The sequence below is a fragment of the Myxine glutinosa genome, chromosome 7 (assembly GCF_964187855.1).
Source record: "Myxine glutinosa chromosome 7, kmMyxGlut1.1, whole genome shotgun sequence".
Taxonomy (NCBI): Eukaryota; Metazoa; Chordata; class Myxini; order Myxiniformes; family Myxinidae; genus Myxine; species Myxine glutinosa.
The window spans coordinates 34474530-34501340 of NC_136267.1; the positions used below are offsets into that span (position 1 = coordinate 34474530).

At 46.4% G+C, this 26811-nt stretch overlaps 2 protein-coding genes across 29 annotated transcripts in view; one reads left to right on the top strand and one right to left on the bottom strand.

The window, feature by feature from the left end:
* LOC137410750 (uncharacterized) overlaps positions 1–26811 on the top strand; it is a 660974-nt gene that overhangs the window by 160321 nt on the left and 473842 nt on the right. The window lies entirely within an intron of this gene.
* The window catches only part of LOC137431102 (complement factor H-related protein 4-like), a 160252-nt gene that overhangs the window by 21174 nt on the left and 112267 nt on the right, over positions 1–26811 (bottom strand). For 19 of the 28 annotated variants that reach the window (XR_013624054.1, XR_013624053.1, XM_078781455.1 and 16 more), the window contains 4 exons: positions 18239–18365; positions 11176–11258; positions 10856–11000; positions 8808–8887 (listed from right to left, as the gene is read on the bottom strand). The exons of 2 other annotated variants lie outside the window; for them this stretch is intronic. Coding sequence is in view for 24 of the 26 variants with exons in the window: in XM_078781455.1 (XP_078637581.1) it covers positions 8808–8887; positions 10856–11000; positions 11176–11258; positions 18239–18365 (435 nt within the window). In the remaining 2 variants the exon portion in view is untranslated. The remainder of the gene's footprint in view (positions 1–8807; positions 8888–10855; positions 11001–11175; positions 11259–18238; positions 18366–26811) is intronic. 7 more of the 28 variants (XM_078781459.1, XM_078781462.1, XM_078781454.1 and 4 more) reach the window with 2 other exon arrangements.

Sequence of the window (26811 nt, forward strand, 5' to 3'; positions counted from 1 at the left end):
TGCAGTGGCCCAGAGAGCACTGTCAATGGCAGCCAGGACACTGGAATCACGTGTTCTTCAGTGACCAGTCTAGATTTCTGGTCTATCGTCATGATGGCCGCGTCCGAGTGCGCAGACAAGTGCATGAAGCCTACAACAAAGATTGTATAGTGCCAAGAGTCCAAGCTGGAGGTGGTGGGGCGACTGTTTGGGCTGCTTTTCATGCAGGGGGCAAAACTGACCTGGTTGTTCTGAATGGAAACCTGAACCAGTTCAAGCACAGGGCCATTCTGGAAGAAACATTGCTTCCATTTGCTCGTGCAGCCTTTCGAGGAAACTTTGTCTTCAAAGATGACAATGCACGGCCTCATCGTGCTCGCATGATCCAACACTTTCTTGCTGACCGTGGTGTAGAGCATATGGAGTGGCCTGCCATGTCCCTGGATATGAATCCGATAGAGAACTTGTGGGCAGAATTAACGCGTCAAATTGACAACTTGGACCAGCAGCCTGCCTCTGTGCGTGAATTGCAGCAGGCTATTTGCACTGCATGGCAAGCGATTCCTGTCCAAACCTTGGCAAATCTTGTGAACAGCATGCCTCAACGTGTACGTGCTCTCCTGAATGCTCGTGGGGGTTACATGAAGTACGAAACTGTAATTTTACTGTCCGTAATTCCAGTCGTAATTTAACTTTTGTTTTTGTTAAAAAAAGTTTGGCTAATGTGCAAAATAAAGAGATACTTCTGGAAAACGTACAGAAGTTTAACACAGTACTGTCCATGAATTGAGTTCGATATCAGTTTACATCACTTTCAAGGATCAATTTATTTGCTTCGAAATGTCAAATGTGGTTTTTGTTTCTTTTAAAGGTCACATTAACAAAATCTAGAATAATTTCAACATAATTCCAATGAACTTTTGGTTCTAAGACATCTTGAAAAGTAAGTTCACCCCCACAAAAAAAATATTCCATATTAAATGCCAAGTCTGTGTGTGTGTATATATATATATATATATATATATATATATATATATATATATATATATATATATATATATATATATATATTGTTGCGGATATGAGGACTGTATTTTTTTTATTGTGCTTTATTATTATTATTGTTTATTCTGCGCCTCCTGCCTCCGGAGTTGTGTAAAGATAAAAAGGGCGTCTCGGTAGTTATTCCATGAAACATCACATTGCAGGACCCGATAAAACCCTTGTTCAGTAGCTTATATCTTATTATGTGTTTTAGAGTAAGGCCTTGTCTTCCATTAAAATGACACTCCATTGCACCAAGTAAAAGAGATAGATTCCCTTCATTCCCATTCCCCCAAAAAAACCTCCATTTCCCCTTTCGTAATGGCCAAGCCTCAATTTGGCAATTACATCCCCTCCAAAGCCGCCATTGACCACGAGGCAGGGTTGGGGAAGAAAGGCGGGTCTCCACCTCGTCATAGAGGGGAGGAGTAAGTCGGCCCCGCTCATCCAACCCAGAACGAGGGGTTTGGCTTGAGAGGGCGGAGAGAGAATGCTTGGGGGAGGTTCGCAAAGGGTGAAGGGCGGGGCCTATATAGCCCGCCGTGGGGATGCTCCCCAAAGGGAGAGACAAGCAGATGAGTCCAAGAGAGTTGCAAAAAGGTCCAAGGCTGAGCTGAGCTGCGTGGTGAGGTGCAAAGGAAAGAGCTGGGTCGTCAGAGCAGAGCTGAGTTGTGAGGTCCAAAAGCAGAGGTCATCCAGGGAAGCGCAAAAGCCTGCTATTCGTCACCTTGCTCGCCAGCGGCAGCGTCTACAGCAGCAGCAGCAACAACGCTCGCCAGCCGCGTAGGGGCCTGGACGGCAGTTCGGAGCAGGGCCGCGAAGGAACGGCGGCTGCAGAACGTGCGGATCGTGCTGCCGGACCCAGTGGACTTTCCTCTCCTTCCAGTCAATCCACTCTGCAATTCCCCGCGTGAGTCTGTGTCTTCGTTTGTTCTGTCCTGGGTATTAAGTAAGCCTGTTAGATAAGCTAGTAATTTGCAGTGTCGCCTGCGTCTCATGTCCCCTGTAAATAATCGTGACTGTTCTTCTTGCTTGTGTATGTGTACATAATAAACCCCGTTACTCTTCTGTACGTCTTCTTCTTCCTCTTTGCATTCGGTCGCTTTAGAGTTTTCCAGATTGAGTATCTGTGGCGCGATACGGCCAACGTTTGGGTGAATCGGGTGAATCGGGTTTAGTCGGGGAACAACTGTTCGGCCGTGGTTACACCACCGCTCGGTAAAAAATAACATCTAATCCGCGGACCGTAACAATATATATATATATATATATATATATATATATATATATATATATATATATATATATATATATATATATATATATATATAGATATATATATATATATATATATATATATATATATGTAGTGAAATTATACCAAGGTGAACCCAGGGGTGCTCGCCACGGAAGGGGCCGTCTATAAGACCCGGGGACAACCGGGGCGTGCGGACACTTCGGCGGGACTCACTGTGACATTATCCAGTAGTTGAACGGTATGTACGCCCCCAAATGCTGCGCTGATGATGCGCTGCGCTAACCATTGTTATATTGAACTTCCGTTGCTGTTCTTGAAATGCTCTGATTTAAGGCCTATTGCTGCATGTATTGTTACAGGATGTATCACTGATCTAAATGATATTAAAGCCTACCCAGAGGTAAAGTCGTGTCTGCGCTTGATTTTCACGACATTTAATATCATTTAGTTCGCCGAATGGCTGACCACAAGATGATCGTGGTTCCGATTCTCGGAGCCGACCCTCAAGCTGAAGGATCTGCATCGGAGTTTGCTCACTGGCTCAACACGCTGCAGAATTACTTCGCTGCTCACGAGACAGAGCCAACCGCTGCGATACAGCTGTCCGTGTTACAGTCCAAGGTCCATCACACTGTTTACAAGACCATTTCTCGATTTGAGACGTATGATACGGCCCTAGCCGAGCTGAAGCGCCTCTATGTAAAGAAACGGAGCGCTGTGCACGGCCGGCATCAACTCTCTCAGCGACGGCAACAACCGTCTGAATCGATCGATCGCTTCGCGCAGGAGCTGCGCTACTTATTGGCAGATTGCGTACAGGACGTCCGGACTCACGAGCAAGTGCAGGACGATTTGCTCCGAGATGCATTCATATCCGGCATTAGTTCTGGAGTCTTGCGGCTCCGTCTCTTGGAGGTCGCGGAGCTGACATTTACAGAAGCACTACGGCTGGCACGCGTATACACAGATGCTCGAGAACAATTTACCGCATATGATCACCCACGAGTCGTGGCGGGGACCTCGCAACTCGCGCGACCCGAGAGGGCCACCGCAGAGGATACGGAGGAGGACCCGACCCCCACGACGGCCGAGTCCCTGGGTGCTCCGGAAGCGGACTCCGCATCCGGCCTCACTGCGGCCGCCGCTGCCAGGCCACGGCCTGCCCGGTATGCAAAATGTTATTTTTGTGGCAATCGGCAGCATCCCCGCTCTGAATGCCCGGCCCGAGAGGCGACATGTCACCTCTGCTCCACCAAAGGCCATTTTGCAAAAGTCTGCAGAAAGGCCGCTCGGGGCACACATTCCCGAACGACCTTGAATGGGCTCATCGCGGAGCCAACGGATCGAGCACCGGACGGGGCACCTTGCACAGCTTTGATGAGCCGCTCTCCTCCTCGCGGGCCTCTGGCTTCTCGCCCGACCTTGGTGAGATACGTCGGGCCGCCGAAACAAATGGCGCGAACGCGACCGGTCACAGAGCATCCAACCTTGACTGGCTTTCAAACGCCTACTTCAAACAAGCGACATGCACCTACTTTGGAAATGCCTCTCGAAGTGCGGCAAACGCAGCACGTGACTCGAGCGCCATCTGATGACAGCTTTTGCGAATTACATGCTCCCCCTCTGGCATGTCAATCTGCAGATGGCAGAAATCTTTCTCACGTGGCTCGAGCGCCATCTGACGGTAGCTTTTGCGAATTACATGCTTTGGCATATGACTCTGCAGATGGCAGAGATCCTTCTCCCGTGGCTCGAGCGCCATCTGGCGGCTGCTCTCACGACCACCCCACACCCACTCTGGCAAATGAAACTACCGAAGAGCCAACTGACTTCAATGCTCCTGCTGAGGCCCGAAGGTTTGCAGCCAGCGTGGGATCCACCCACGAGGCGCGATCTTCTCGCCCGGCCGGAACTATACCTGCCGGGTCTGCCGGCCTAGCGCAGGCCTTCATTCCGCTCACAGTCGCGGGCGTTTTTGCGCAAGCTTTGATTGATACGGGATCCACGGATAGTTTTATTGATCAGCGACTCATGCATCAACATGGGTGGCCGGTTCTCGGGACAACCCGCCGGATCTTCATGGCATCTCAGGGACTTCGGTTGAGCACAAAAGGGGCGTGTCGATTGAAACTTGTGATAAATGGACGCACGTTCCCGGACGTGTATCTCATGGTATTACCGGCCTTATGCGCTGACGTTCTGTTAGGACTGGATTTCCTTAAGCGGCATGGTCGTTTGGAAATAGACTTCGGAGGGCCGGACACGCTCGCTGTGTGTGCCCTCGCTCAAATGGACATGGAGCCACTCTCACTGTTCCCCAACCTGACCACTGATTGTACCCCTGTAGCCATCAAATCGCGGCGCTACTCTCGCGCGGACGCGCAATTCATTGCGGAAGAAACGGCCCTGCTCTTGAAGGATGGTATCATAGAACACAGTAGGTCACCGTGGAGGGCCCAAGTCTTAGTGGTGCGGAGTGAGGCCCACCGCAGGCGAATGGTAATCGACTATTCGCAAACGATTAATCGTTTTACACAGCTGGATGCCTACCCATTACCGGGGATGGACGCCCTGGTACGCCAGGTGGCCCTGTATTCCGTTTATAGCACTCTCGATCTACGTAGTGCGTATCATCAAGTCCCCATCTCTAGGGCTGATCGCGTCTTTACAGCCTTTGAATCGAGTCAGCGGTTGTACCAGTTCACGAGACTTCCCTTTGGGGTAACGAACGGCGTCGCTTGTTTTCAGAGAGCTATGGATGACCTCGTTGCGAAGGAGCATTTGACAGATGTCTTTGTCTATCTGGACAATCTTACGGTTTGTGGGTATGACCAGGCGCATCACGACGCTAATCTAAAACGCTTCCTCGAGGTCGCGCGGAAATATCGCTTAACCATGAATGAGGCGAAGTGTCAATACTCTCTACGCACGGTAGACCTTTTGGGGTACACCGTGACCCATGGCTCCGTCTCTCCGGATAAGGAGCGTCTGCGCCCTTTGCTCGATATGGCTCCGCCTAGCGATCGGGCTTCGCTGAAACGCGCTCTAGGGCTGTTCGCCCACTACTCAAAGTGGGTGCAAAATTTCTCCGCTAAGCTCCGCCCCCTCGTGGCCTGCGACACTTTCCCCATGGGCCCGGCCGCCCTGGCGGCCTTCGAGGGCCTTAAAGTCGACATTGCTGGCGCCGCTGTCGCAACGATTGACGAGAGTGCCTCTTTCGTTTTGGAGAGTGATGCCTCAGATCATGCGATAGCGGCGACTCTCTCCCAAGGAGGCCGCCCTGTGGCTTTCTTCTCGCGGACTCTCACCTCCGCCGAGCGGAGGCATTCGTCTGTCGAAAAGGAAGCGTACGCGATCGTCGAATCAATTCGGCGATGGCGTTCGTATCTGCTTGGGCGGAGTTTCCAAATCATCACGGACCAACAGAGTGTTGCGTTTATGTACGACACCTTACATGCTCAGCGCATTAAGAATGAGAAAATCACCCGTTGGCGTATCGAACTCGCCGACTTCTGCTACACCATCAAATACCGCCCGGGGAAGGATAACCTGGTCGCTGACGCCTTATCGAGGCCGGCCACTTGCGCGGGGGTCGTATCTTTGGAGGGGCTGCGCACTTTGCACTGCACTATGTGTCATCCCGGGGTAACACGCTTCGCGCATTTTGTGCGCGCGGGCAATCTGCCGTACTCGATGGAGGACATCCGCCGCATCTGCCGTGATTGCGCGATCTGTGCGGAACTCAAACCGCGTTTTTATAGCCCCCCTCTGGGGACACTCGTTAGGGCTACTAGACCGTGGGAGCGCTTGGCGATGGACTTCAAAGGGCCGCTGCCAATGTCGAGCAACTCTCGCTATCTGCTCACTATCGTCGATGAGTATTCCCGATTCCCCTTTGCTTACACGTGCGGGGATATGTCGGCTGCCACGGTTATTCGGTGCCTGCGGAATTTGTTTTCTATGTTCGGGTGTCCGGCCTATGTGCATACCGATCGGGGTGCGGTGTTCCTGTCCCAGGAAGTGAGGGGCTACTTGCTCCAACATAATGTCGCTTCGAGCTACACCACCCCGTACCGGCCCCAAGCTAATGGACAGATCGATCGCTTTAATGGGATTATATGGCGGGCCGTCATGCTAAGCCTTCGGACCCTCGGCCGAGGCCTCGATAAATGGGCGTGGTCGCTGCCTGCCGCACTGAACTCGATCCGGGCTCTCCTATGTACTGCCACCAACCAGACTCCTCACGAACGACTGTTCCACCACCCTAGAAGCTCCGGCAGTATCCAGTCTATACCCAGCTGGCTCGCTGAACCGGGGCCCACCTATCTCAAACGAGCGGTTCGCACTAGCAAGTACGACCCCCTTGTTGACAAGGTGCAGGTCCTCCAGGCTAATCCCGAGCATGCCCGCGTGTTAACGGCGGATGGCCGCGAGTCTACTGTCTCCGTACGCCATCTCGCCCCTTGTGGGGACGACGACAGGGATATCGACGAACCCGTCTACGAGTCTATGGACTCTATCGAAGCTTCCCCTATGGAGCTACCGCTGTCACTCCCGTCGTCCCCCGCCCCCATGCCCGAAGGCGCAGGGGCGCCCCCTCCGACTCCGACCTCCGGCGGCTATTCCGACGCGGGGGACTCCGGGCTAGGGGACGCCGTGCCCGGTAGTTTCCGAACACGAACTGGCAGGGAGGTTCGCCGCCCCGACCGCTACGGGTGGACCGACTGACGTGGATTGACGTAACCCTTTGGTTTATTGCTGATGCTTGCTTGCAAACTGCCGAGCGGTAGTATAGTTTTAACGACGGGGAGAATGTAGTGAAATTATACCAAGGTGAACCCAGGGGTGCTCGCCACGGAAGGGGCCGTCTATAAGACCCGGGGACAACCGGGGCGTGCGGACACTTCGGCGGGACTCACTGTGACATTATCCAGTAGTTGAACGGTATGTACGCCCCCAAATGCTGCGCTGATGATGCGCTGCGCTAACCATTGTTATATTGAACTTCCGTTGCTGTTCTTGAAATGCTCTGATTTAAGGCCTATTGCTGCATGTATTGTTACAGGATGTATCACCGATCTAAATGATATTAAAGCCTACCCAGAGGTAAAGTCGTGTCTGCGCTTGATTTTCACGACAATATATATATATATATGTATATATATATATATATATATATATATATATATATATATATATATATATATATATATATATATATATATGTATATAAATATATATATATATATATATATATATATATATATATATATATATATATATATATATAAAATTATATATATCTTACCATAATTCACCAAATGTCCATCTGTCTGTTCGAATGTACCGTAAAAACTGCTGAACCGATCGCAAAGATATTTTGGGTGGGTAATCCTGGGACCCCTGGGAGTAAAATAGGCTATTTAGTTTTCCCAATTTCAGCTTTGGTCTCCAGCATTCTCAGGTTTGGGCTCCCGCATAACATTCGCGTTCGCATAATGTTCATTGTGACGATGTTCTTATTGTGACGATGTTGTGACGATGTATGTGTTCACGGTAGTGTTTGACGTGACGGTGTGAACGTAATTTCGTAATGTTTTTCGTTTCGTAATCCTTTAATGAACGTTTAATGTTTAATGAACGTTTAATGTTTAATGAACGTTCAATGCCCTTCGATGTCCGGGGCCGCACGCGCGCTACACTGGACGGGCCAGCGTGTACCTTGCCCTTCGCCGTCAGGCTCGGGTAAACCGATGAGCCCCATCCGTGTTGGGGACTGGGGCTTTAGAAGTGTCCCACGAACGAGGAATTCCCAGTAAGCGCGAGTCATCAGCTCGCGTTGATTAAGTCCCTGCCCTTTGTACACACCGCCCGTTGCTACTGCCGATCGGACGGTTTGATGAGATCCTCGGATCAGCCCCTGCACGGGCCGTTCTCGGATCGTGCCAGTGCACCGTAAAGATGAGCGAACTTGACCGTCTCGAGGAAGTAAAAGTCGTAACATGATTTCCGTCGGTGAACCTGCGGAAGGATCATTATCGGGGCAACATGAGCGCGAGCGAGATGCGAGACGTACATGGTACGTGATCGTCCATGTACTGTTTAGCCATGTACTGTTTAGATTTTGATGATGTGCGTGTGATATGATTCAACGGATGTTTATATGAATCGTTTAAAATAAAAAAGCCTTCAATTTCTGATATTTTACCTTTTCATTTGGGCTTCCCAATTGAAGCCCCGCCCGTAGGGCGGGTATTGTTGCTAGTATATATATATATATATATATATATATATATATATATATATATATATATACATATATATATATATATATATATATATATATATATATAATTGTGTGTGTGTGTGTGTGTGTGTGTGTGTGTGTGTGTGTGTAGTATCCACAAAACAAATTGTTCCTCACTGATAAATAATGGTATGATTGTGTATGATTCATCAACCTTATTTGCTGTTAGTTTAATTCCATTCACATGAGTTTGTGTGTTGCAAAAACGCTTGAGCCTACCACATATTGATAAATCGGAGGAATTCTCAGGTTGTTGTTGTTTAAGGATCCTTGTGATATCATGCAGGTACGATCGGAGTCTATGGGAAGGAAGGAAAACAAAATTGGAAAATTTAGAGTTAGAAGATTAAAGGGATAAATTAGGAAAGGTCACCTCCACTGATCCTTTGTTCCTCTTCACTTACTTGTGGAACCTCTTTTCTCATAATCTGTTCCATTCCAACTTTTCCCCCATATAACTTCAAGATGACAGTGCACCATCATTTCATCTTCCATTCTAACCAATGACTCTCATTATCCCTGCCCCCTTCTCCCAAACTACTTAAAGGTTGTTCATATTGTTGAATTCACGTATTGTCCCACTGCCCCACTGTCAGTGCAGCCTCTTCGACCCTCTTCTTCTTCTTCTTTGGTGTATCATCAGATGGCCAGCTCAGTGTCGTGCAGCCATGCCCTCGTCTCTTGTCCTACGTCGAAGAGGCCGGCTTCTGAAGGTGGTCTGTATAGGGGGCAGGTGGTAATTATGTGTTCGGCAGTCTGCTCAGGCTCGCCACACTCGTACGCGGCGCTGTCTGCCAGGCCCCACATCTTCAGCGTTGATTTGAAGCGGCCGACCCCTGTACTTAGACGGTTCAGCAAGGTCCATTGCAGGCGTGGTAGGTCTTCTCCTACGACGCCACCTCCTGGGTCCCAGATGTAGCGGTGGATGCGGGTGGGTCCGGCCGTTTCCCACACCTGCTTCCAGGATGCTGCCAGCCATGCGCTTCTAGACAGGTCCTCAGGGATAGAACTGAGCATCTCTTGTGTCGCCCTGTTGTAGGGATGGCGGGACCTGAGTCTGCTTGGAGGCGCCACTATCGTTGTGGTGTTGTGCAGGATGTGCCAGTCGTGTTTCTGGGCATTCCTTGCCAGGGCGAGGGTAGCAGCCTCCCGTCGGAGGCCGGCCGGGGCGATTCCCGCTAGGACTGGCAGGTGGAATGCCGGGGTGGGCTTCAAGCAACCAGATACAATGCTGAGGGCGTTGTTAATGGCAACATCAACCTTTCTCACGTGTGGGCTTCTGCTCCAGGCTGGGGCGCAGTATTCGGCTGCAGAGAAGACCAGGGCTTGCGTGGATATTCGTAGGGTCTTGGCGGAGGCTCCCCAGGTCGTACCAGCGAGACATCGGATAAGCGAGACCCTTGATGTCACCTTGGCCTTAACTTCTTCTAGGTGTTGCTTGAAGGACAGTATCCGATCTAGGCGAACACCGAGGTACTTTGGGGCTTGCTGGAACTCCAGGCGTTTGTTGTCAACGAACACGTCCAGTTCCATTTTGGCTTCTCTGTTGTTAAGATGGTATGCCGCTGACACTGTCTGACCAATGCCGAGCTGCAAACGCCACCTCCGGAGGTAGGCTACGAAGGTGCCCATGTCTTGGTTGATACCGTTTTCCATCGCCTTCCATGTTGGTCGTCGCAGCATGATGGCCAGGTCGTCCGCGTAACCGTACTTTCTGGATGTTGTATCCGGCAGGTCGTAGATGTAGATGTTAAATAGCATCGGCGAGAGAACAGAACCCTGCGGGACACCATTCCTCAGTCTTCTGAGCCTGCTGCGCTGGCCGTCGCTGGTCTGTAGGACGAAGCTGCGGTTTGACAGCATCTCCATGATGAAGTTCTCCATGTGCCGGTCCGGGATTGTCCTCAGCAACTTCAGGTGGAGTCCACGGTGCCAAACGGTGTCGTATGCAGCTGTCAGGTCCAGGAACACTACGCCAGCTTTCTCATTGTCCTGGAAGCTGTCTTCGATATCTTGTGTGAGTAATGTTACCTGGTCCACTGTTGACCTGCCACGACGGAAGGGTAGTTTAAAAGTACGGTTACGTACTTCGACCCTCTGTCACCTCACTATTATGCGAGTCCAGACTACAAAAGAATTACAATGGATCATAACAATCCTGTACACAATGAGAGAAACATTAATAAATATCGACATACAAACAAATGTAAAGTCAGAATTTGGCAAAAGGAGTTAGAACGAGGTTTTGAGATGTTGGTAAAGTGAACCTGTTCCACAGAAGGGCAGGTACATGTTTCCTGTGGTGCAGTATGCCCACATTGACGTTGTGAGTGGCTTTTTTCCATCTTCACATTTCATTTCCACATAATTAGTGTGAGGAATCCTGTAGTAGTATGTGTTTGGGTTGTACCCCTTCAGAGATAAAGCAGAGGGATTGGAGAGATTTAGAAATACAGGATAAAACGGAGAGAATATGAAGAAAAAGGTTGCTTTTAAGGGTCAGTTTGAATGGGTTATTAGATGGTTAAATAACATTGTTGAATTCATATCAGTGTTTAACTAGCAACAGGAATCTGACACCTCATACCTTGATTTTCTTATACATATTAAACCTGTGATGGATGAACATAAAACGTGCAGTCAGTTCTTCCTTTGTAACCTTGCAATCAGCTGCAATTCAAGAGGAACAGGTGAGCATGCACAAAAATAACCCAAAATAAATTTGGATTTCTATTGATTTCTTGACAAACGAGAACAACTGTGCGAACTGTTTCACAAGTTACCTTTTGAATCAGCATCTAAACGGTAACAAAATACACTGACATGTATTTTCACACTATTCTCTTCCCCAATTAGTGAAAGAATGTTCAATATTCCACAAGTTGTTCAGCAACATTGGTTCACACTTTGTGAGTCGGCATATCGACTCAGACGTGGGCCACTGACAGCAACAAAGGTAAATCACCGTGGGTACGGGGTAGTGTTGTTTGGGAATACAGTACTTGCTTTTCCCCTCCAAGATCAGCACTGATGTGCATGCAGTTTGACCTCAAGCTAACAAACATGCCAATAATTTGAGTCACCTTTATGGCTTTAACCAAGCATTTTTGAACCCAGTCTATCTGGGACAGGTATTAAAGGTGCTTACTTGAAAATAAATAAGGTTTGTGATGCCATGGTTACTTCAGATGATGAACATACATTTTCATAATCCAGATGTTATATTCAACATCGACACCACAAGCTGAAAGCTATTCTGTATGGTAGGGGGTCAGAAGAGGTTTGTAATGCCGGCATAGACAAATACCTTAAACTAAAGACATTGCATGGGAAATTAAGTGAGTTTTTCTTCCAAGAGATATTATGTCCTTACTGTAGGATTTATTTTTAAGGGGTAGAGGAGTGCACAAACATGCAGCTGAAGCATTAGTTGCAAAGCAATAAGGCTCTAAACAAGGGGAAAGAAGGTGGATTTACTACTCAAAATGGTGATGTGACTTCAGCTAATGACCGCTTAAGTCCATAAGTTCAGCCCATCTCTCAGTGTTTGCATGTTATTGCCAAATGATGGTTCGGCATATTCCTTCCATTGAAAAAAAGAGCAGTGATTTTGTTAGCTGTGAGTATCATTGCATTTTAATTACCTCCGCCACCTGAGGTTGTGAGTATCTTGAACCGAGTGCCGTTCAAGTTCAACTTTGCTTTCGGTGGGATGCGTGGAGATCTACGATGGCACACCATCGACTTTGCTCTCGTTTAATTTCAAGAGAGCGAGAATGATTGTGTCAACACTTACCTAATCTCCGAAATAGATTTGCACTTCCAATTTTTTTTCCTGCATTTTCGAGTGTAGTAACAGGAGTCATGCTTAATCGTTTTTTGTGGTCTGCCGGGCCACCTAACAGATTTTTTGGTGGCCCGCCAGCATTTTTGGTGGCCCAACCAGACATTATTTGCTGGTGAATCAAACTTCATAAAAATCAGTATCCACGTTTAAATTACTATTTCTCACGACACCTACGGATCACATTTCAGTGCTTTACATACCAGAACCTCACAACTCGTAATCACAGAACATTTTTTTTTTTTTGTATAAAAGATAGAGGCTCATGTAAGAGCCAACATCAATAACAAAAAAAAAACAATAGGACAAACAAAACATACAATAAAGGGAGTGGGAAACAAGTTGTGGGGAGAGAGGGAAGCACACAAGTACAACAGCAGAGAATGGGGACAACGGAAGATCTGTGGGAGGGAGGGGGCTTGGGAGGAGTCGAAATGGGAAGGCGGGGGGGGGCGGAAGGTGTGGGAGAGGTATAAAACACATGGACACTGCTAGGACTTCCAGGAAAGAAGTCGGTATTTCCAAAAAAAAAAAGTGGATTTTGGAGTGTTTTAACGGGGGTAGAAGAGATCAAGGTTTTGGATGGGGGAAGATAAGAGATGGTGGAGAACAGTTGTTTTAAAGACCTGGAGGGTGGAGTCGGATTGAAGAAAGTGAGGGAGTTTGTTCCAGAGGCGGGAGAAAAGAGGAATGAAGGAGTGAAGGTGAGCAGAGAGTCTTGATTTTAGCAATTTCACCAGAAGAGGGTTGCTGGCAGATCTTGTGAGACCTGTAGGAATATTTGGGGGACAGAGCACAGATAGAGCTGGGGGAGCTCGGCCGGAGAGGAGTCGGTAGAAGACAGAAAGACCACCAACCTGCCTGCGGTGAGTGAGTGAAAGGCCCTCGGAGTTAGCTTCATCGCGGGAGATTCCAATGATTCTGAAAGCTTTGGTTTCAACAGCGTGAAGCCGAGCCAGGTGTGAGGCAGGAGCACCAGCCCAGAGAGGAGTACTGACTCTTGTCAGCTATTCGATCATTAACCTACTAACCTGCAGCAAAATAATACTAGGACAATTTTAATGTTTGCTAAAGAAAAATCTTTCATATGTTAACCCATTTATTGCGTTTTCCAAAACAATTGTTAGCTCTGCACAACTTTCAGCTATTGACGAGATAATTGTAGTCATGAAGTCTTGAACATAGTACTAAAACGCATGTCACTGTAAAACATTGGTATTTTTATTTGATGAACATTCAGTTTTTTTAAATATTGGGTCAAAATGTGATGTAAAGAACAGTTAATTTAACACAGTGTGAATTTGCGGGACTAGCATGCGGCTAACAATGTGATGCGTGCATATTGCAAGCTAATGGCTTTGCTTCTATGTCCCGAGGCGTCGTTAGGGGCATGCAAGCCAAGCTGTCTCATACATGTGCTGGGGTTTGTTCACCGAGAGTGTTTACAACTAGAGAGCAGCTGTAGCACGTACTCACAGGGCAAGCAGCCGCCATGTTGGAATACCCTTCCCTCGCAATAACGAGGGAGGTACAGGCATAGCTGAGAGTGTGATAAGCATGATTGCATATGGACTTTAATGGGTTCCGTTGACAGATATATTCAAATTTGTTTTCCTCTATCGTTTGTTTTCATTCGGAGCCTTGCAATGGAGCTACGAAGGTGACTGACTAAACTCAGTCAGACTTTGGCAAGTCAGAAGCGTCAAGTTGAGTTGGTCTGTGAGAATAACTGTCTCAGTGCCGCAATAAAATGGAATGAAAGTGTGGTGGGGGATAGGGGGTGGGGGTAGGGGAGGTAAACTACAAGTTGATAATCTGATATAATATAGGTGATATAATATAAATAAAGGGATAACCATGAAACCATAAATAACCATAAATAAATATGGATAACCATAAATATGGATAACCATAAATAACAAATACCATGAAACATTTACATTTTGTAGTCCATTATATAATTTCAATAAACATAAATGCAAATTTCGCATGTGGAAAAAGTAAGTACACCCTTGGCTCTAAGAGGTGGTATTGCCCCCGTTGGCAGAAACAACCTCAAGTAGGCGTTTCTTATAACTGTCTACCAGTCTTTGACATCGACTGGGAGAAATTTTTGCCCAATCCTCCGTGCAGAATTCTTTCAGCTGTGCGATATTTGAGGGGTTTCTTGCATGCACAGCTCGTTTCAAATCCCCCCACAACATCTCGATGGGATTTAGATCTGGGCTTTGACTTGGCCATTCCAGAACCCTCCATTTCTTTCTTTTCAGCCATTCCTTGGTGGATTTACTGGTATGTTTAGTGTCATTGTCATGTTGCAAGGTCCACCTTCGGTTGAGCTTCAACTTTCCGACAGATGGCCTCACATTATCCTCAAGCACCCTCTGGTACAATGAAGAATTCATAGTGGATTCTATGATGGTGAGCTGCCCAGGCCCTGATGCAGCAAAGCCGCCCCAAACCATAATATTTCCACCACCATGCTTTACAGTTGGTATCAGGTTCAAGTGGTCAAATGCTGTCTTTGGTTTTCGCCAAACATGTCTTCTGGTACTGTGGCCAAATAGCTCTACCTTTGACTGATCTGTCCAGAGCAAATTATTCCAGAAGTGCTGGTCTTTGCCTCGGTGTTCATTGGCAAACATTAGTCTTGCCCTGATGTTCTTTCTGGACAGCAAAGGTTTCCTCCTGGCACACCTCCCATGTAGATCAAATTTGTGCAGCCTCTTTCCAATGGCAGACTCGTGCACTTTGACATCGACAGTGGCAAGAGCTACCTGTAGGTCCTGTGATGACATTCTGGGGTTCTTAGAGACTTCTTTCTGCATCGTGCGGTCTGCTCTCGGGCTGAACTTGCTGGGGCGGCCTGGCCTGAACAAGTTGGCAGTTGTTTGGAATCTTCTCCACTTGTAGATGATCTTCCGGACAGTCGAATGATTGATTTCAAATTGTTTGGAGATCTTTTTAAATCCCTTCCCAGACTCGTAGGCATCTATAACCTTCTTTCTGAAGGCCTCAGAGAGCTATTTTGATCTAGGCATGGTGACGCCACACACTTCAACAACAATGAGCAAACCAAACTAAATGTCTGAGGTTTAAATAAGACAGGTTCCTCCAAGATCCTCTCTAACGATGTTCTAATCATTTGCACCTGAGCTGGTGCACCTGATTCTAATTTTAGGTATTTGAAGTAGTGATAAATGTAGGGGTGTACTTACTTTTTCCACATGCGAAATTTGCATTAATGTTTATTTAAATTATACAATGGACTACAAAATGTAAATGTTTCATGATATTTCTTATATTATATCACCTTTATCTTTCAATATTGTTGAAATGACGATCAAATAGCTGTATGTTGAAATATGTTGAAAAAGTCAAAACTTTACATGGGGTGTACTTACTTTTTCACGTGACTGTATGTAGGGCGCCCCTTTCTATGAACTTTTCTAGAGCATTACTTGGTTTCTCCTAAGAATACAAGGGTAGTCCAGCATGCACCCGAGATTTTTTGAATGTCCCTTCTTTTCTAGAGTTTGCCACATGCCACATACCATATAAAGGGGCCTTTTCTTTGCCCTTGGCATTTATCCCTAGAATATCCCTTCTTTTCTATAGTTTGCCACATTGGACATCCCATAAAAAGGGGCCCTTTTAATATGCCCCTGGCATTTTTTCCAAGAATTACTAACGGAGTCGAAATTTTTCAATGCCCAACTTTTTGAGAATCACCGCTATGAGCCAAGAAGAAAATAGGACCATGGGTCCTGAAGCTCACCTGGACCAGGAGCAACAGTCACCCCCCCCCCCCACCCCATCACTGACTCCCTCAGACGCTATTTTTAATAATAATAATAATAATTTATTTTATATAGCGCTTTTCAAGAAGCCCAAAGGCGCTTTGACAGAGTACAAAAAACAAGTGCAAAAAGACAAAAATCAATAGGTAAATAATCAAAGCAAAAGGAAGGAGAAGGAGAAGAGATAGTCAGGGGTTAAATGCTGTGGGTTAAATGTTGAATGCAGTGTTGAACAAGTGGGTCTTGAGTGATGTTTTGAATGTGGTGAGCGAGGAGGAGTCTCTGATGGTGTGAGGTAGTGAGTTCCAGAGGGTGGGAGCAGCGATGGAGAAGGCCCTGTCCCCCCAGGATCTGAATTTGGTCCGGATGGGGGGGGGGGTCAGGAGGTTGGTACCAGCAGAGCGGAGGTTGCGGGTGGGAGTGTGTCTGGAGAGGAGGTCAGTCAGGTAGGATGGGGCCAGGTTATGGAGGGCTTTGTAGGTCAAGAGGAGGATTTTGTACTGGATTATCTCGGGGATGGGGAGCCAGTGAAGCTTATAAAGGACGGGGGTGATGTGGTCACGGGTCCAGGAATGGGTGAGTAGACGGGCAGCGGAGTTCTGAATGTATTGGAGTTCATTGGTGATTATTGAGGGTGAACCATAGAGGAGGCTGTTGCAGTAGTCCAGACGGGAGGTGATGAAGGCGTGGATGAGGGTTTCTGCAGCCGTGGAGGAGAGGGATGGACGGAGACGGGCGATGTTTTTCAGGTGAAAGAAGGCTGTCTTTGTGATCTGTTTAGTGTATTTGTCGAAGGAGAGGGTTTGATCAAAGATGATGCATTTTTAATGCTGTGAACAAACTTTGATACATCACGGGGCATTTTTTTCTTTTTTTATTATTTTCATTTTTGTATACAAAGTTAAGGCTTGTGTAAGAGCTAACACATAAACACAAAAACATGAACAGAAACATAAATACACATAATACATAATGAAGGGAGCAGGAGACGAGAGAGAGAGAGAGAGAGAGAGAGAGAGAGAGAGAGAGACTGAGACTGAGACTGAGACTGACTCTGTAGTTGTGAGTTTAAAGACTGATTGGTCTGTAGTTGCTAGGCAGGCTGATTTCAAAGCATATAGCAGATGACCTTGAGCAAAAGAGAGGGTGTGATAGAGCGGCAGAGAATAATTTTAGGACCCGTGGGCTGACGCCGTCTGGTCCAGTTGCAGAATCGGAATCGAGGTTTGACAACTTTAGACCGTTTAGACCAGCGTTTCCCAAACTTTTTTTGTCCGTGACCCAAAGTTTGAAATCACATTTGCCTCGCGACCCAAATGGTAAAAAATGGCGGGGGGAGTATGAGGGGGGGGGGGGGAGCTGCTGATAGAACCACCCAAATGGTAACGGTACCTGCAATAAAAATCGTCGGAGAGAACTCTTTTCACATAAAAATGCCCTCTCAATAACCGGGATTTTGAAGGAGGTTTTTCAAGTTTGCGTTGCGACCCTGGGTTTGAGAACCCTTATTTTAGACTATCTAGATCTAGAAACTTTTAGGTGCACACCACGCAAACATCTGTAGTCTTCTTGCAAAACACAGACTTCCTTTTTCAGCGAGTAATATGCAAACTTTACCCACCAAGAGGGTGGGTACTCTCCTAGTTTGTTCATAAAAAGGCAAAGCCAACCTACAATTTGTACTAATTGCTACTCCACATATTTTGAAACAAACGGGAAAGAGCAGACTTAGCCTCAGTCTAAGTCTGTTTTGAATATGATTGAGGAGGTCGCTTGGTTTGTCAATCCCTTATGCCCATTCCATAAACGGATTTTCCTTTCTCAGTGGTGAAACAATTTTTTGACATTTATAAAGAAATTAAGTGGAATCTGGAAATATTATGCAAGTCGGAGTAATCTACAAGTTATCACACATCGGCAGGAAATTATATTTGTGCATATATAGAAATGAAAACCCATCCTCCTTGGAATTCAACTCAACAGGCACCAAAAGTGAGATTGTATACCTTGTGTGCAGCTTGGCATGCTCAAATGTCCATCTCGACATGTTCTTTGTACAGGCCCATAAAGCATATGATCTTGTTTGCAGTGAAAAGTTACATTAGTATCCAGCGGGACAGTATACGTGGATCCCTAGTGCAGAGACAGAGAGTTAGTGTATGCTGACATCTATAAGGCATCTTGTAAAGAAATAGTTACAGACTCTCAATAATTTAGATATATTCAGGAAACCATTCATATTGGTGAAAATTTTGACAAGCAAGATTTATTTGTCGATTTATGCATCATCATTGTTATTAATATTATGACTGAAATTGTTATTTTAATATCAGAAAAGTTGAGAATAAATTCAAAATCGACTTGGAAAGTTCCAATGTTTACATATGTTTACATATGTTCCAATGTTTACATAGTAATGGGAATTTTTCAGGTTGATCCCAGGTTTGTTTACACATTCCATGTACCTCACTGTTCCATTCAAAGTATGATAGCTTCTTCCTCGTCCACAAGCCTTGATTGGTGTCACAAGTGATTTGTGTGTCTGTTGCGCAGTGTGGTCTTTTCGAAGCTGTTTCATGCGCTCACGCTTTCGAAGCTAAGTGATCTTTCACATTTGTGTTTTTGTCGTATCTTTATCTTTCTTTCGGTGCATGTACCTATTGGGGTGACTTTAATAGGTTTCTCGGTGTTGGTTTTTCATACCTGTGTACAGAATCGTCGGTTTTTTCGTATCGTGTATTCTGAGGCCTAGTGTAGTACTAGTCGGCTACCGTGTCCTCAGACCTTGGCTTGAGGCTTTTGTTTTTTGTCTCAGCAGTTCTTCGATCGCGCTGCAACTACTTTCGGTCTCTGTTTTTCACGGTCTTTTCACCCATACTCCCTTGTTTTAAAATCTCAAAAAAAAACAAATTTTTTTTTCCTTCCCTGTTCTTATCCGCTTGTGCGTTCTTATTTGTTCTTTCGTTCTTCGTTATTTTGCTCTTTCGTTCTTCGTTATTTGTTCTTTCGTTCTTCGACCACGTTGTTCGAGATCACGTGATCAAGTTGTTAATACATGTTTCATCTGTCCCCTGAAGAACTTTATTATTATGTCATATTCTATAACACTTTTTTCTACTTCTTCTATAAAAGGATGCTTTCGACTTGCTCACCAATTATATTCATTCAAAAAAAAAATTCCATCTCTTACAGTGCATCTTTCATTCATTCCCTAAACTCTCCAGAACTCCACCCACCCTTCAGCGTCCTCAAACGTATTTTTGACTCGAATGTCTCAAGAAACTCATTTTGCAATAAATGTTCGTTTCCCATAAATCGTACACTTTTCAAAATCCAATCACACCCCTCCCCTCCAAATCTTCCCCATCACCCATCTCTGTCAAATCTTCCCCCTTGCCCCTCCCCCCCAAATCTTCCCAAACACCCATCCCTTTCAAATCTTCCCCGCTGCCCCTTCCCTCCTAAACTCCCCCCACACCCCTCCCCTCCGAGACTCTCCCTCACTCCTCCCCTCCTAGACTCCCCTCTCACCCCCCCCACCTCAAAGCGTCCTCCCCGCTTCTTCCCCCTTCCAACTTTCACCTTCATCTTCCTCAACCTTCTGCCTCACTCTTCCCCCTCCTCAAATAACACCTCACTGCGCCTCACCCAAACACCATCAAACCTTTTGTCTGCCCCATTCTTCCCTTTCTCCAAGCTATTCTGTAATCTCTGACACACCTGCAACAGCTCTCCCTACCTCTTCCTCCTCTTCCACATCCTGCCCTACCGCTCCCCCCCTCCCCCCTGTTCTGTATCCGATGCTCCCCCTTCCTCTTCCTTAACAGTATGGACCTCAAACATCCGGGGCCTTCGCTCAAACTTAACTGATCTCTCCATACAGGTTGCTTCTGACAAACCAGACGTGATCTGCTTAACAGAAACCTTCCTCCTTCATGATGTCTCTGATTCCTTGGTATCTCTCCCAGGTTACTCCCTCCTCCGGTATGATAGACCTGAGCCTCGTCCTGGAGGTGGGGTTGCTATCTTTATTAAAAACTCTCTTCCTCACTCGCCCTGCACTGCCCTCTCTCCACCTCACCCCCAGGAATACCTTTGGCTACGGCTTCCCCTTCGCTCCCACCTTTTGTTCATATGCGTGTTGTACCATCCACCAAACAGTGATGACTCCATCTACATCTCGCTGTCTGATAATATGGACCAACTTCTATCTACCCATCCCAACTCTCTCTTCCTCATATGTGGTGATTTCAACTGTCACCATGCCAGTTGGCTGGGGGTGGGTACCTCTCTCACCAGCCATGGCTCTTCAGCAAAGGACTTCTGTGACTCACTGGGACTGACACAATCTGTCAATTTCCCAACCCGGATCTCAGTCAATGGAGAATCTTCTCTTCTGGACTTGGTTATGACAAACTTCCCTGAAAATGTCTGCTGCTCTTCTTCTGCTCCAATCGGCTCTTCTGATCATGTGCTTGTTAAAGTGGACATCTCTCTGACCATTTTCAGAGAGCCTCCTCAGCGTCGACAAGTCTGGCATTTCACTCAGGCCAACTGGCACGGTCTTCAAGCAGCCATCAATCATCTGGACTGGTCTCCCATCTCGACTGCCTCTGACATCAACTCATCCTGGGAATTCTTCCAAAGTAAATTGCTCTCTCTCATGCACAGATTTATCCCTTCTCGTCTTCAGTTGTCATACCCTTCCTCCCGTCCATGGTACACGGAATCTTGTGGTGAGGCTATTGCCCAGAAACAACTTGCTTTCGTCTCCTGGAAAGCAAATCCAACGGAAGGAAATCTCATTTCCTTTCACAAAGCCCGAAACAAGTGTGTGTCCACCCTCAGGAGAGCCAGGAAACAATATCTCTCCGTCCTCAGGACAGAACTCTCTTATCTGTCTCCCTCTTCCAAATCCTGGTGGCGTCTGGTGAAATCTGTTTCTGGTGTTTGTTCCTCCTCCATCCCCTCCCTCACCTTAAATGGCCACACGGCTGACTCCGCACGTGAAAAAGCTGAATGCCTCAACTCTGTGTTTGCCTCTAAATCTTGTGTCCCAAACCCATCTCTCTCTGTACCCACCGTACCCAGTCGTACCCAGCTGCTCCTGGACTCTGTGTCCTTTCCTCCTGACAAGGTGGAAAAGTTTCTGTCAACCCTCGACTCTGATTCTGCAACTGGACCTGACGGCATCAGCCCACGGGTCCTAAAATCATGTTCTTCCGCTCTTTCACTCCCCCTCTCTGTTCTTTTCACCCTCTCTTTTGCTCAAGGTCATCTTCCATCTGCTTGGAAATCTGCCAACATCACCGCTTTGCACAAAAAAGGTGCAAAAACAGATCCCAGCAACTACAGACCAATCAGCCTTCTCCCAATTATCAGCAAAGTCATGGAATCCATCATTGCTTCAGATATGAAATCTTTCCTCTTCTCCAATGGCTTGATCTCTGATCATCAATTTGGTTTCAGACCTGGACACTCCACTCTGGACATGCTGCTTCTGCTTTCTCAAAAATGGATGGAGGTCCTCAATGCCAAACAGGAAATTAGAGCAGTCTCCCTTGACATATCACGTGCCTTCGATACGGTCTGGCACCCCGTTCTGCTCACCAAACTCTCCTCTTTTGGTATCCTTGGAAATCTCCACGCATGGCTGGCGGACTTCCTCTCTGGTCGTAGTCAACGTGTGGCCCTGAATGGGTTTCTCTCATCTCCTCTTCCTGTTCAGGCTGGAGTTCCCCAAGGCAGTGTTCTGGGCCCTGTGCTTTTTCTGGTCTTCATCAATGATCTCTCTGACTCTCTTGAAAATCCTCTCTATCTCTTTGCTGACGACTCTACTCTCTGTCGCTCCATTCTTCATCCCTCAGATCGGCAGTCTGCAGCCTCCTCACTCTCTGCAGACCTTGACAAAATCACAGACTGGGCAAACAAGTGGAACATGTCTTTCAATCCTGACAAATCTCACACTCTTACGACGTCTCTCCGAAAAGACCGACTGGACAACCTTCCCATCCACTTTCTGAATAATCCTCTCCAAGAAGTTCTGTCACTCAAGCTTTTGGGTCTCACTATCTGCCATGATCTTTCCTGGAAAAACCACATTTCTAATCTGGCCTCCAAAGCCAGTCGCCGACTGGGCATCCTCCGTCGTGCGAAGTCCTTCCTTGGCACACCTGAGCTCCTCACCACATACAAGGCTTTCATCCGCAGCTCAATGGAATACTGCTCTCCCCTCTGGGCTGGTGCTCCTGCCTCACACCTAGCTCGTCTTCACGCTGTTGAAACCAAAGCATTCAGAATCATTGGAATCTCCCGCGATGAAGCTAACTCCAAGGGCCTTTCACTCACTCACCGCAGGCAGGTTGGTGGTCTTTCTGTCTTCTACCGACTCCTCTCCGGCCTAGCTCCCCCAGCTCTATCTGTGCTCTGTCCCCCAAGTATCCCTACAGGTCGCACAAGATCTGCCAGTAACCCTCTTCTGGTGAAATTGCCAAAATCAAGACTCTCTGCTCACCGTCACTCCTTCATTCCTCTTTACTCCTGCCTCTGGAACAAACTCCCTCACTCTCTTCAATCCCACTCCTTCCTCCAGGTCTTTAAAACAGCTGTTCACCACCATCTCTTATCTTCCCCCATCCAAAACCTTGATCTCTTCTACCCCCGTTAATTCACCCCAAATCCACTTTTTTTTTGAAATACCGACATTTTTCTTTCCTGGAAGCTCCAGCAGTGCCCATGTGTTTTATACTTTCCCACCCCCCCCCTCCCTCCCCACCTTCCCATGCCTACTCCCCCCAAGCCCTCTCCCTCCCACAGATCTTCCGTTGTCCCTGTTCTCTGCTGTTGTACTTGTGTGTTTCCCTCTCTCTCCCCATCTTGTCTCCCGCTCCCTTTTTTGTATGTTTTGTGTGTCCGTTTGTTGAAGCAATTTTTATGAAAATAATGAATGGGTTGTTCCTGATAGAATAAAAGGAAACAGCATTTTAATATACATTTTTGAAGAGTTAAAAAACTATGCTGTGATAGGCTTTCATTTTGATTGGATCAAAGCGTATGTTCATTCAATATATCGTGTTGTTTTCGAAGACCACTTCAAGCCATCGGCGTTCGTATTTGATCACCAGGCTCATTACCTGGGAAACAATCCTCGGAAATTGCTGAAACACGATGCTGTACCGACACTTACCGGGAGAGAATTACATGTTGATTTGAAGCCACACCATGTGATTCAAGCTCAGATCGAATCCTCAAGTAGTTATCTACATTACTATAATACGAGCAAAGCCTACCTGTCACTTTGCTGATGGACCATTTAGTCGTCCTGTTTACCAAAAATTGCTATTTTGGTTCATGTGTCTGTATTGAGTCCGCAGATTACGATAATCTCGACGAGTATATGGGAATATTTCATCAGTTTATGAAGTTTGTATTCTCGTAAGATAGGCAATCGATCTCCCAGGAGCGAAGCAGAGATCCTTCACTGCACAGTCTTCCATTCTAAATATTATTGTTCTGCACAAACTGGCCTACAGCACGGTGACTGCCAATGGATCCTGCTCATCCGCTTCGCTGATGGGTTTAGTCAAAAGAAAGAGACATTGGCGTTTCCCAATCCCCTCCCAGCCCTCACCCCCCGCCCCCCATTCACCCATTCACCCAGAAAATCCAAGCTACTTGTGTAAGGAAGAACTTTCGTGGAGATTCTCTTTATGTCAGATGAGAAATTAAGAAGAAGGAAGGGGGGTGGAGGTCTCGAGTTATTGTGTGTATGCCATGGCGCATTTGGTTTGTTGAATAAACTCTTGGTTGGAGGACTCTCATTTGCCATTGCGGAACAATCAATCAAAGGATCATCACATGTTGTGACATTGTGGGGGCTCATCCGGGATCAATCCTCCACTGGCAGAATTGTGTGTGGCACAAAGCGTTGTGGATGGGACGGGAGTGCCTTCCAATTGGATGGACCCTTTTTTCTCTCCTTGGCAGCACAGTGGTTCATAAACTCTAACTGGAATGCTGGGACAACCTGTGGGGTTCGTCATCGAGCAAGAGGGGACCTGTGGGAATGGAGCAGGGGACGAGAAAAGCATAAAAGGCTCAGAGCTGAGAAATTGAGGCAAGAAGGCTGGAGTCAGAAAGGGAAGATAAAAGGCTCGAGGCTGAAAAGGAAGTTCCAAGGCTCAAGCCTGAAAGGGAATCTAAAATTAAGGCTCAGAGCTGAAAAGACAAGATTGGAGCTTGAAAGGGAAGCTAAAAGGCTCGACGTTGAAAGAGAGATCGAGGCTCGAGGCTGTAGTGGTATTGAAGCATCTTATTGTATGGAGTGCTGAAATAGGTGGCCCAGATAATATGAATGATGTTCCCTGGGCATGACCTGTCTGCCAGTTTCACTCCAAACTGCATGTCTCTGTTAATGATTTTCAGTCTTTGTATAGATGCCACAACTCTTGAACATTTCTGCTCCTTCCTGAGATTGACTGGTGTATAACAAGAATGACCACACTGTGGTCACAACCTGTGACGAAATCTGGTAATAGGTCAATTGGGAAATGAGCATTTAAAGCACTCTTAAAATATGAATGTCATGATTGGGAAACACACATTTAATGAGCTATTAAAAGATTAACTTTTCCCCTCTTTAAAACTTTAAAACAGCTGTTCACCACCATCTCTTATCCTCCCCCATCCAAAACCTTGATCTTTTCTACCCCCGCTAATTTCGGTCCCCTTGTGTTTTATACCTCCCCCCCCCCCACCGCCCTCCCCCTCCCACGCCTCCTGCCCCCAAGCCCTCTCCCTCCCACACTTCTCCCTGCTCTCAAATGTTGTGGTTGTGTGCTTTAGGCTCCGGGCCAGGTATGGTCCATCTGCACCCCCCCCCCCCCCCCCACAACTCTCCGACCCTGGGTTTTTCTGAACCATTGGGGTGTCCTGGGGTGGAAATCAACTGGTAACAGTAAATAAACTTGGACTCACTACCCATTTGGTACCTATATTGGATGGTACCCTCAAAACAGCATATTTTTAAATCCGCGTTGCGCCATATTCGACACACGTGTTCTTTTGGTATTTTTGCCTGCTAATATTAACTCAGAATAAAAAGTTATCTATCTATAATTCCAGTAATCTCTGTGTGTTTGTTTGTTTGTTTGTCTGTGACCGCTGTTTCTCGACAACCACGGGTCCGATATACTTTAAACTTGCCAGGTATATTGCTGGGGACCCGAGGATGTGCCTTTTCAAGGTTTCATATTAATCGGACAATTACTTACCGAGCTATGTCCAAAAAACGATTCAACCAATCAGAGAGCAGCGAGCTATCGCGTGTGCCGAACGTGGCGAACACACTCTGCCTCGGACGGCACATTTGAGAGCGTATTCATTTATTTCACGTTTGCAAACTATGTTGGCGCTATGTTGGCGTTAAACTATGTTTTAAAACTAATAAAAACCATTTCATGTAAATAGAGGGGGGGGGATTGTCACTGTACTCGCAAGCCGTTCGCCGTTCGCTTTGGCGTTGCGAATGAACCAAAACATTTCATGGACCAAACCATTTCATGTAAAGCGTTCGCCGTTTGCTTTGGCGTTGCGAATGGACCAAAACATTTCATGAACCAAACCATTTCATGTAAATAGAGGGGGGGGGGGTTGTCACCGTACTCGCACCCACGTACCCACGTACCCACGTACGGGCATTGCACCCACGTACGGGCATGCCCTAGTATACCAAAAGAAAGCTGTTCATCTACTGATCATCATAGAATATTGACACATTACTTATAATGGTACCTTAATGGTCATAACTAGTGCTGAATAGCAGTACCCCACTTTAACGTAACATAATTCGGTATCGACCGTACTATTTCATCTTACACACATAATATGAACACATTACACCTGATATGCTTACATATATATTTTATTGGCTTTCTCCTGTATATCAGCTTTAATTTGATACCAGATACATCCCCATAGCTTCAATTCTCTTTTTTATACAGCGTGTCAAAGATACTACCGGTATGGGGTGATATTGTAGGCGATGCTGCATTTGTCAATTTACAAATGCTGCCACGTATATCATGTACATATATGTTGGACACATGACAAAATCTATGTATTGTTAATATGTGTTACTTAATATATTGTTGTATTGATGTATCACTGTAGTTTATTGCAGGAATTTTGACGAAAATGGCATGCAGATCCTTCCATGTTTGTATCCTGCGTAAATTGAGATCATCAGATTGTACAATTATGTTATTTAAGTGTCTCTTACAGCGACAGAACGAGTCAATTAGTTAAGTTAAACACCTTTTTTTACATAGTTAAGTATGCAATATAAGATATTTTTTATAATTAAGATGCAATTTATAATAATTATTCAGCTTGGTACTTACCAATATTTTGATGTGTTTTGCAGGTGAAGTAACAACGCTAATATGGAACATCCGGCGCGAGCGAAACGTACACGTGAGAGTGAACAACCACCCATTGTGTGCATAACTCATGTAAAGGGACTGAGCTATGGAGAGTTGCACTTGTTATCTGGACTCAAAAATTCTGAGAAGAAATTGGC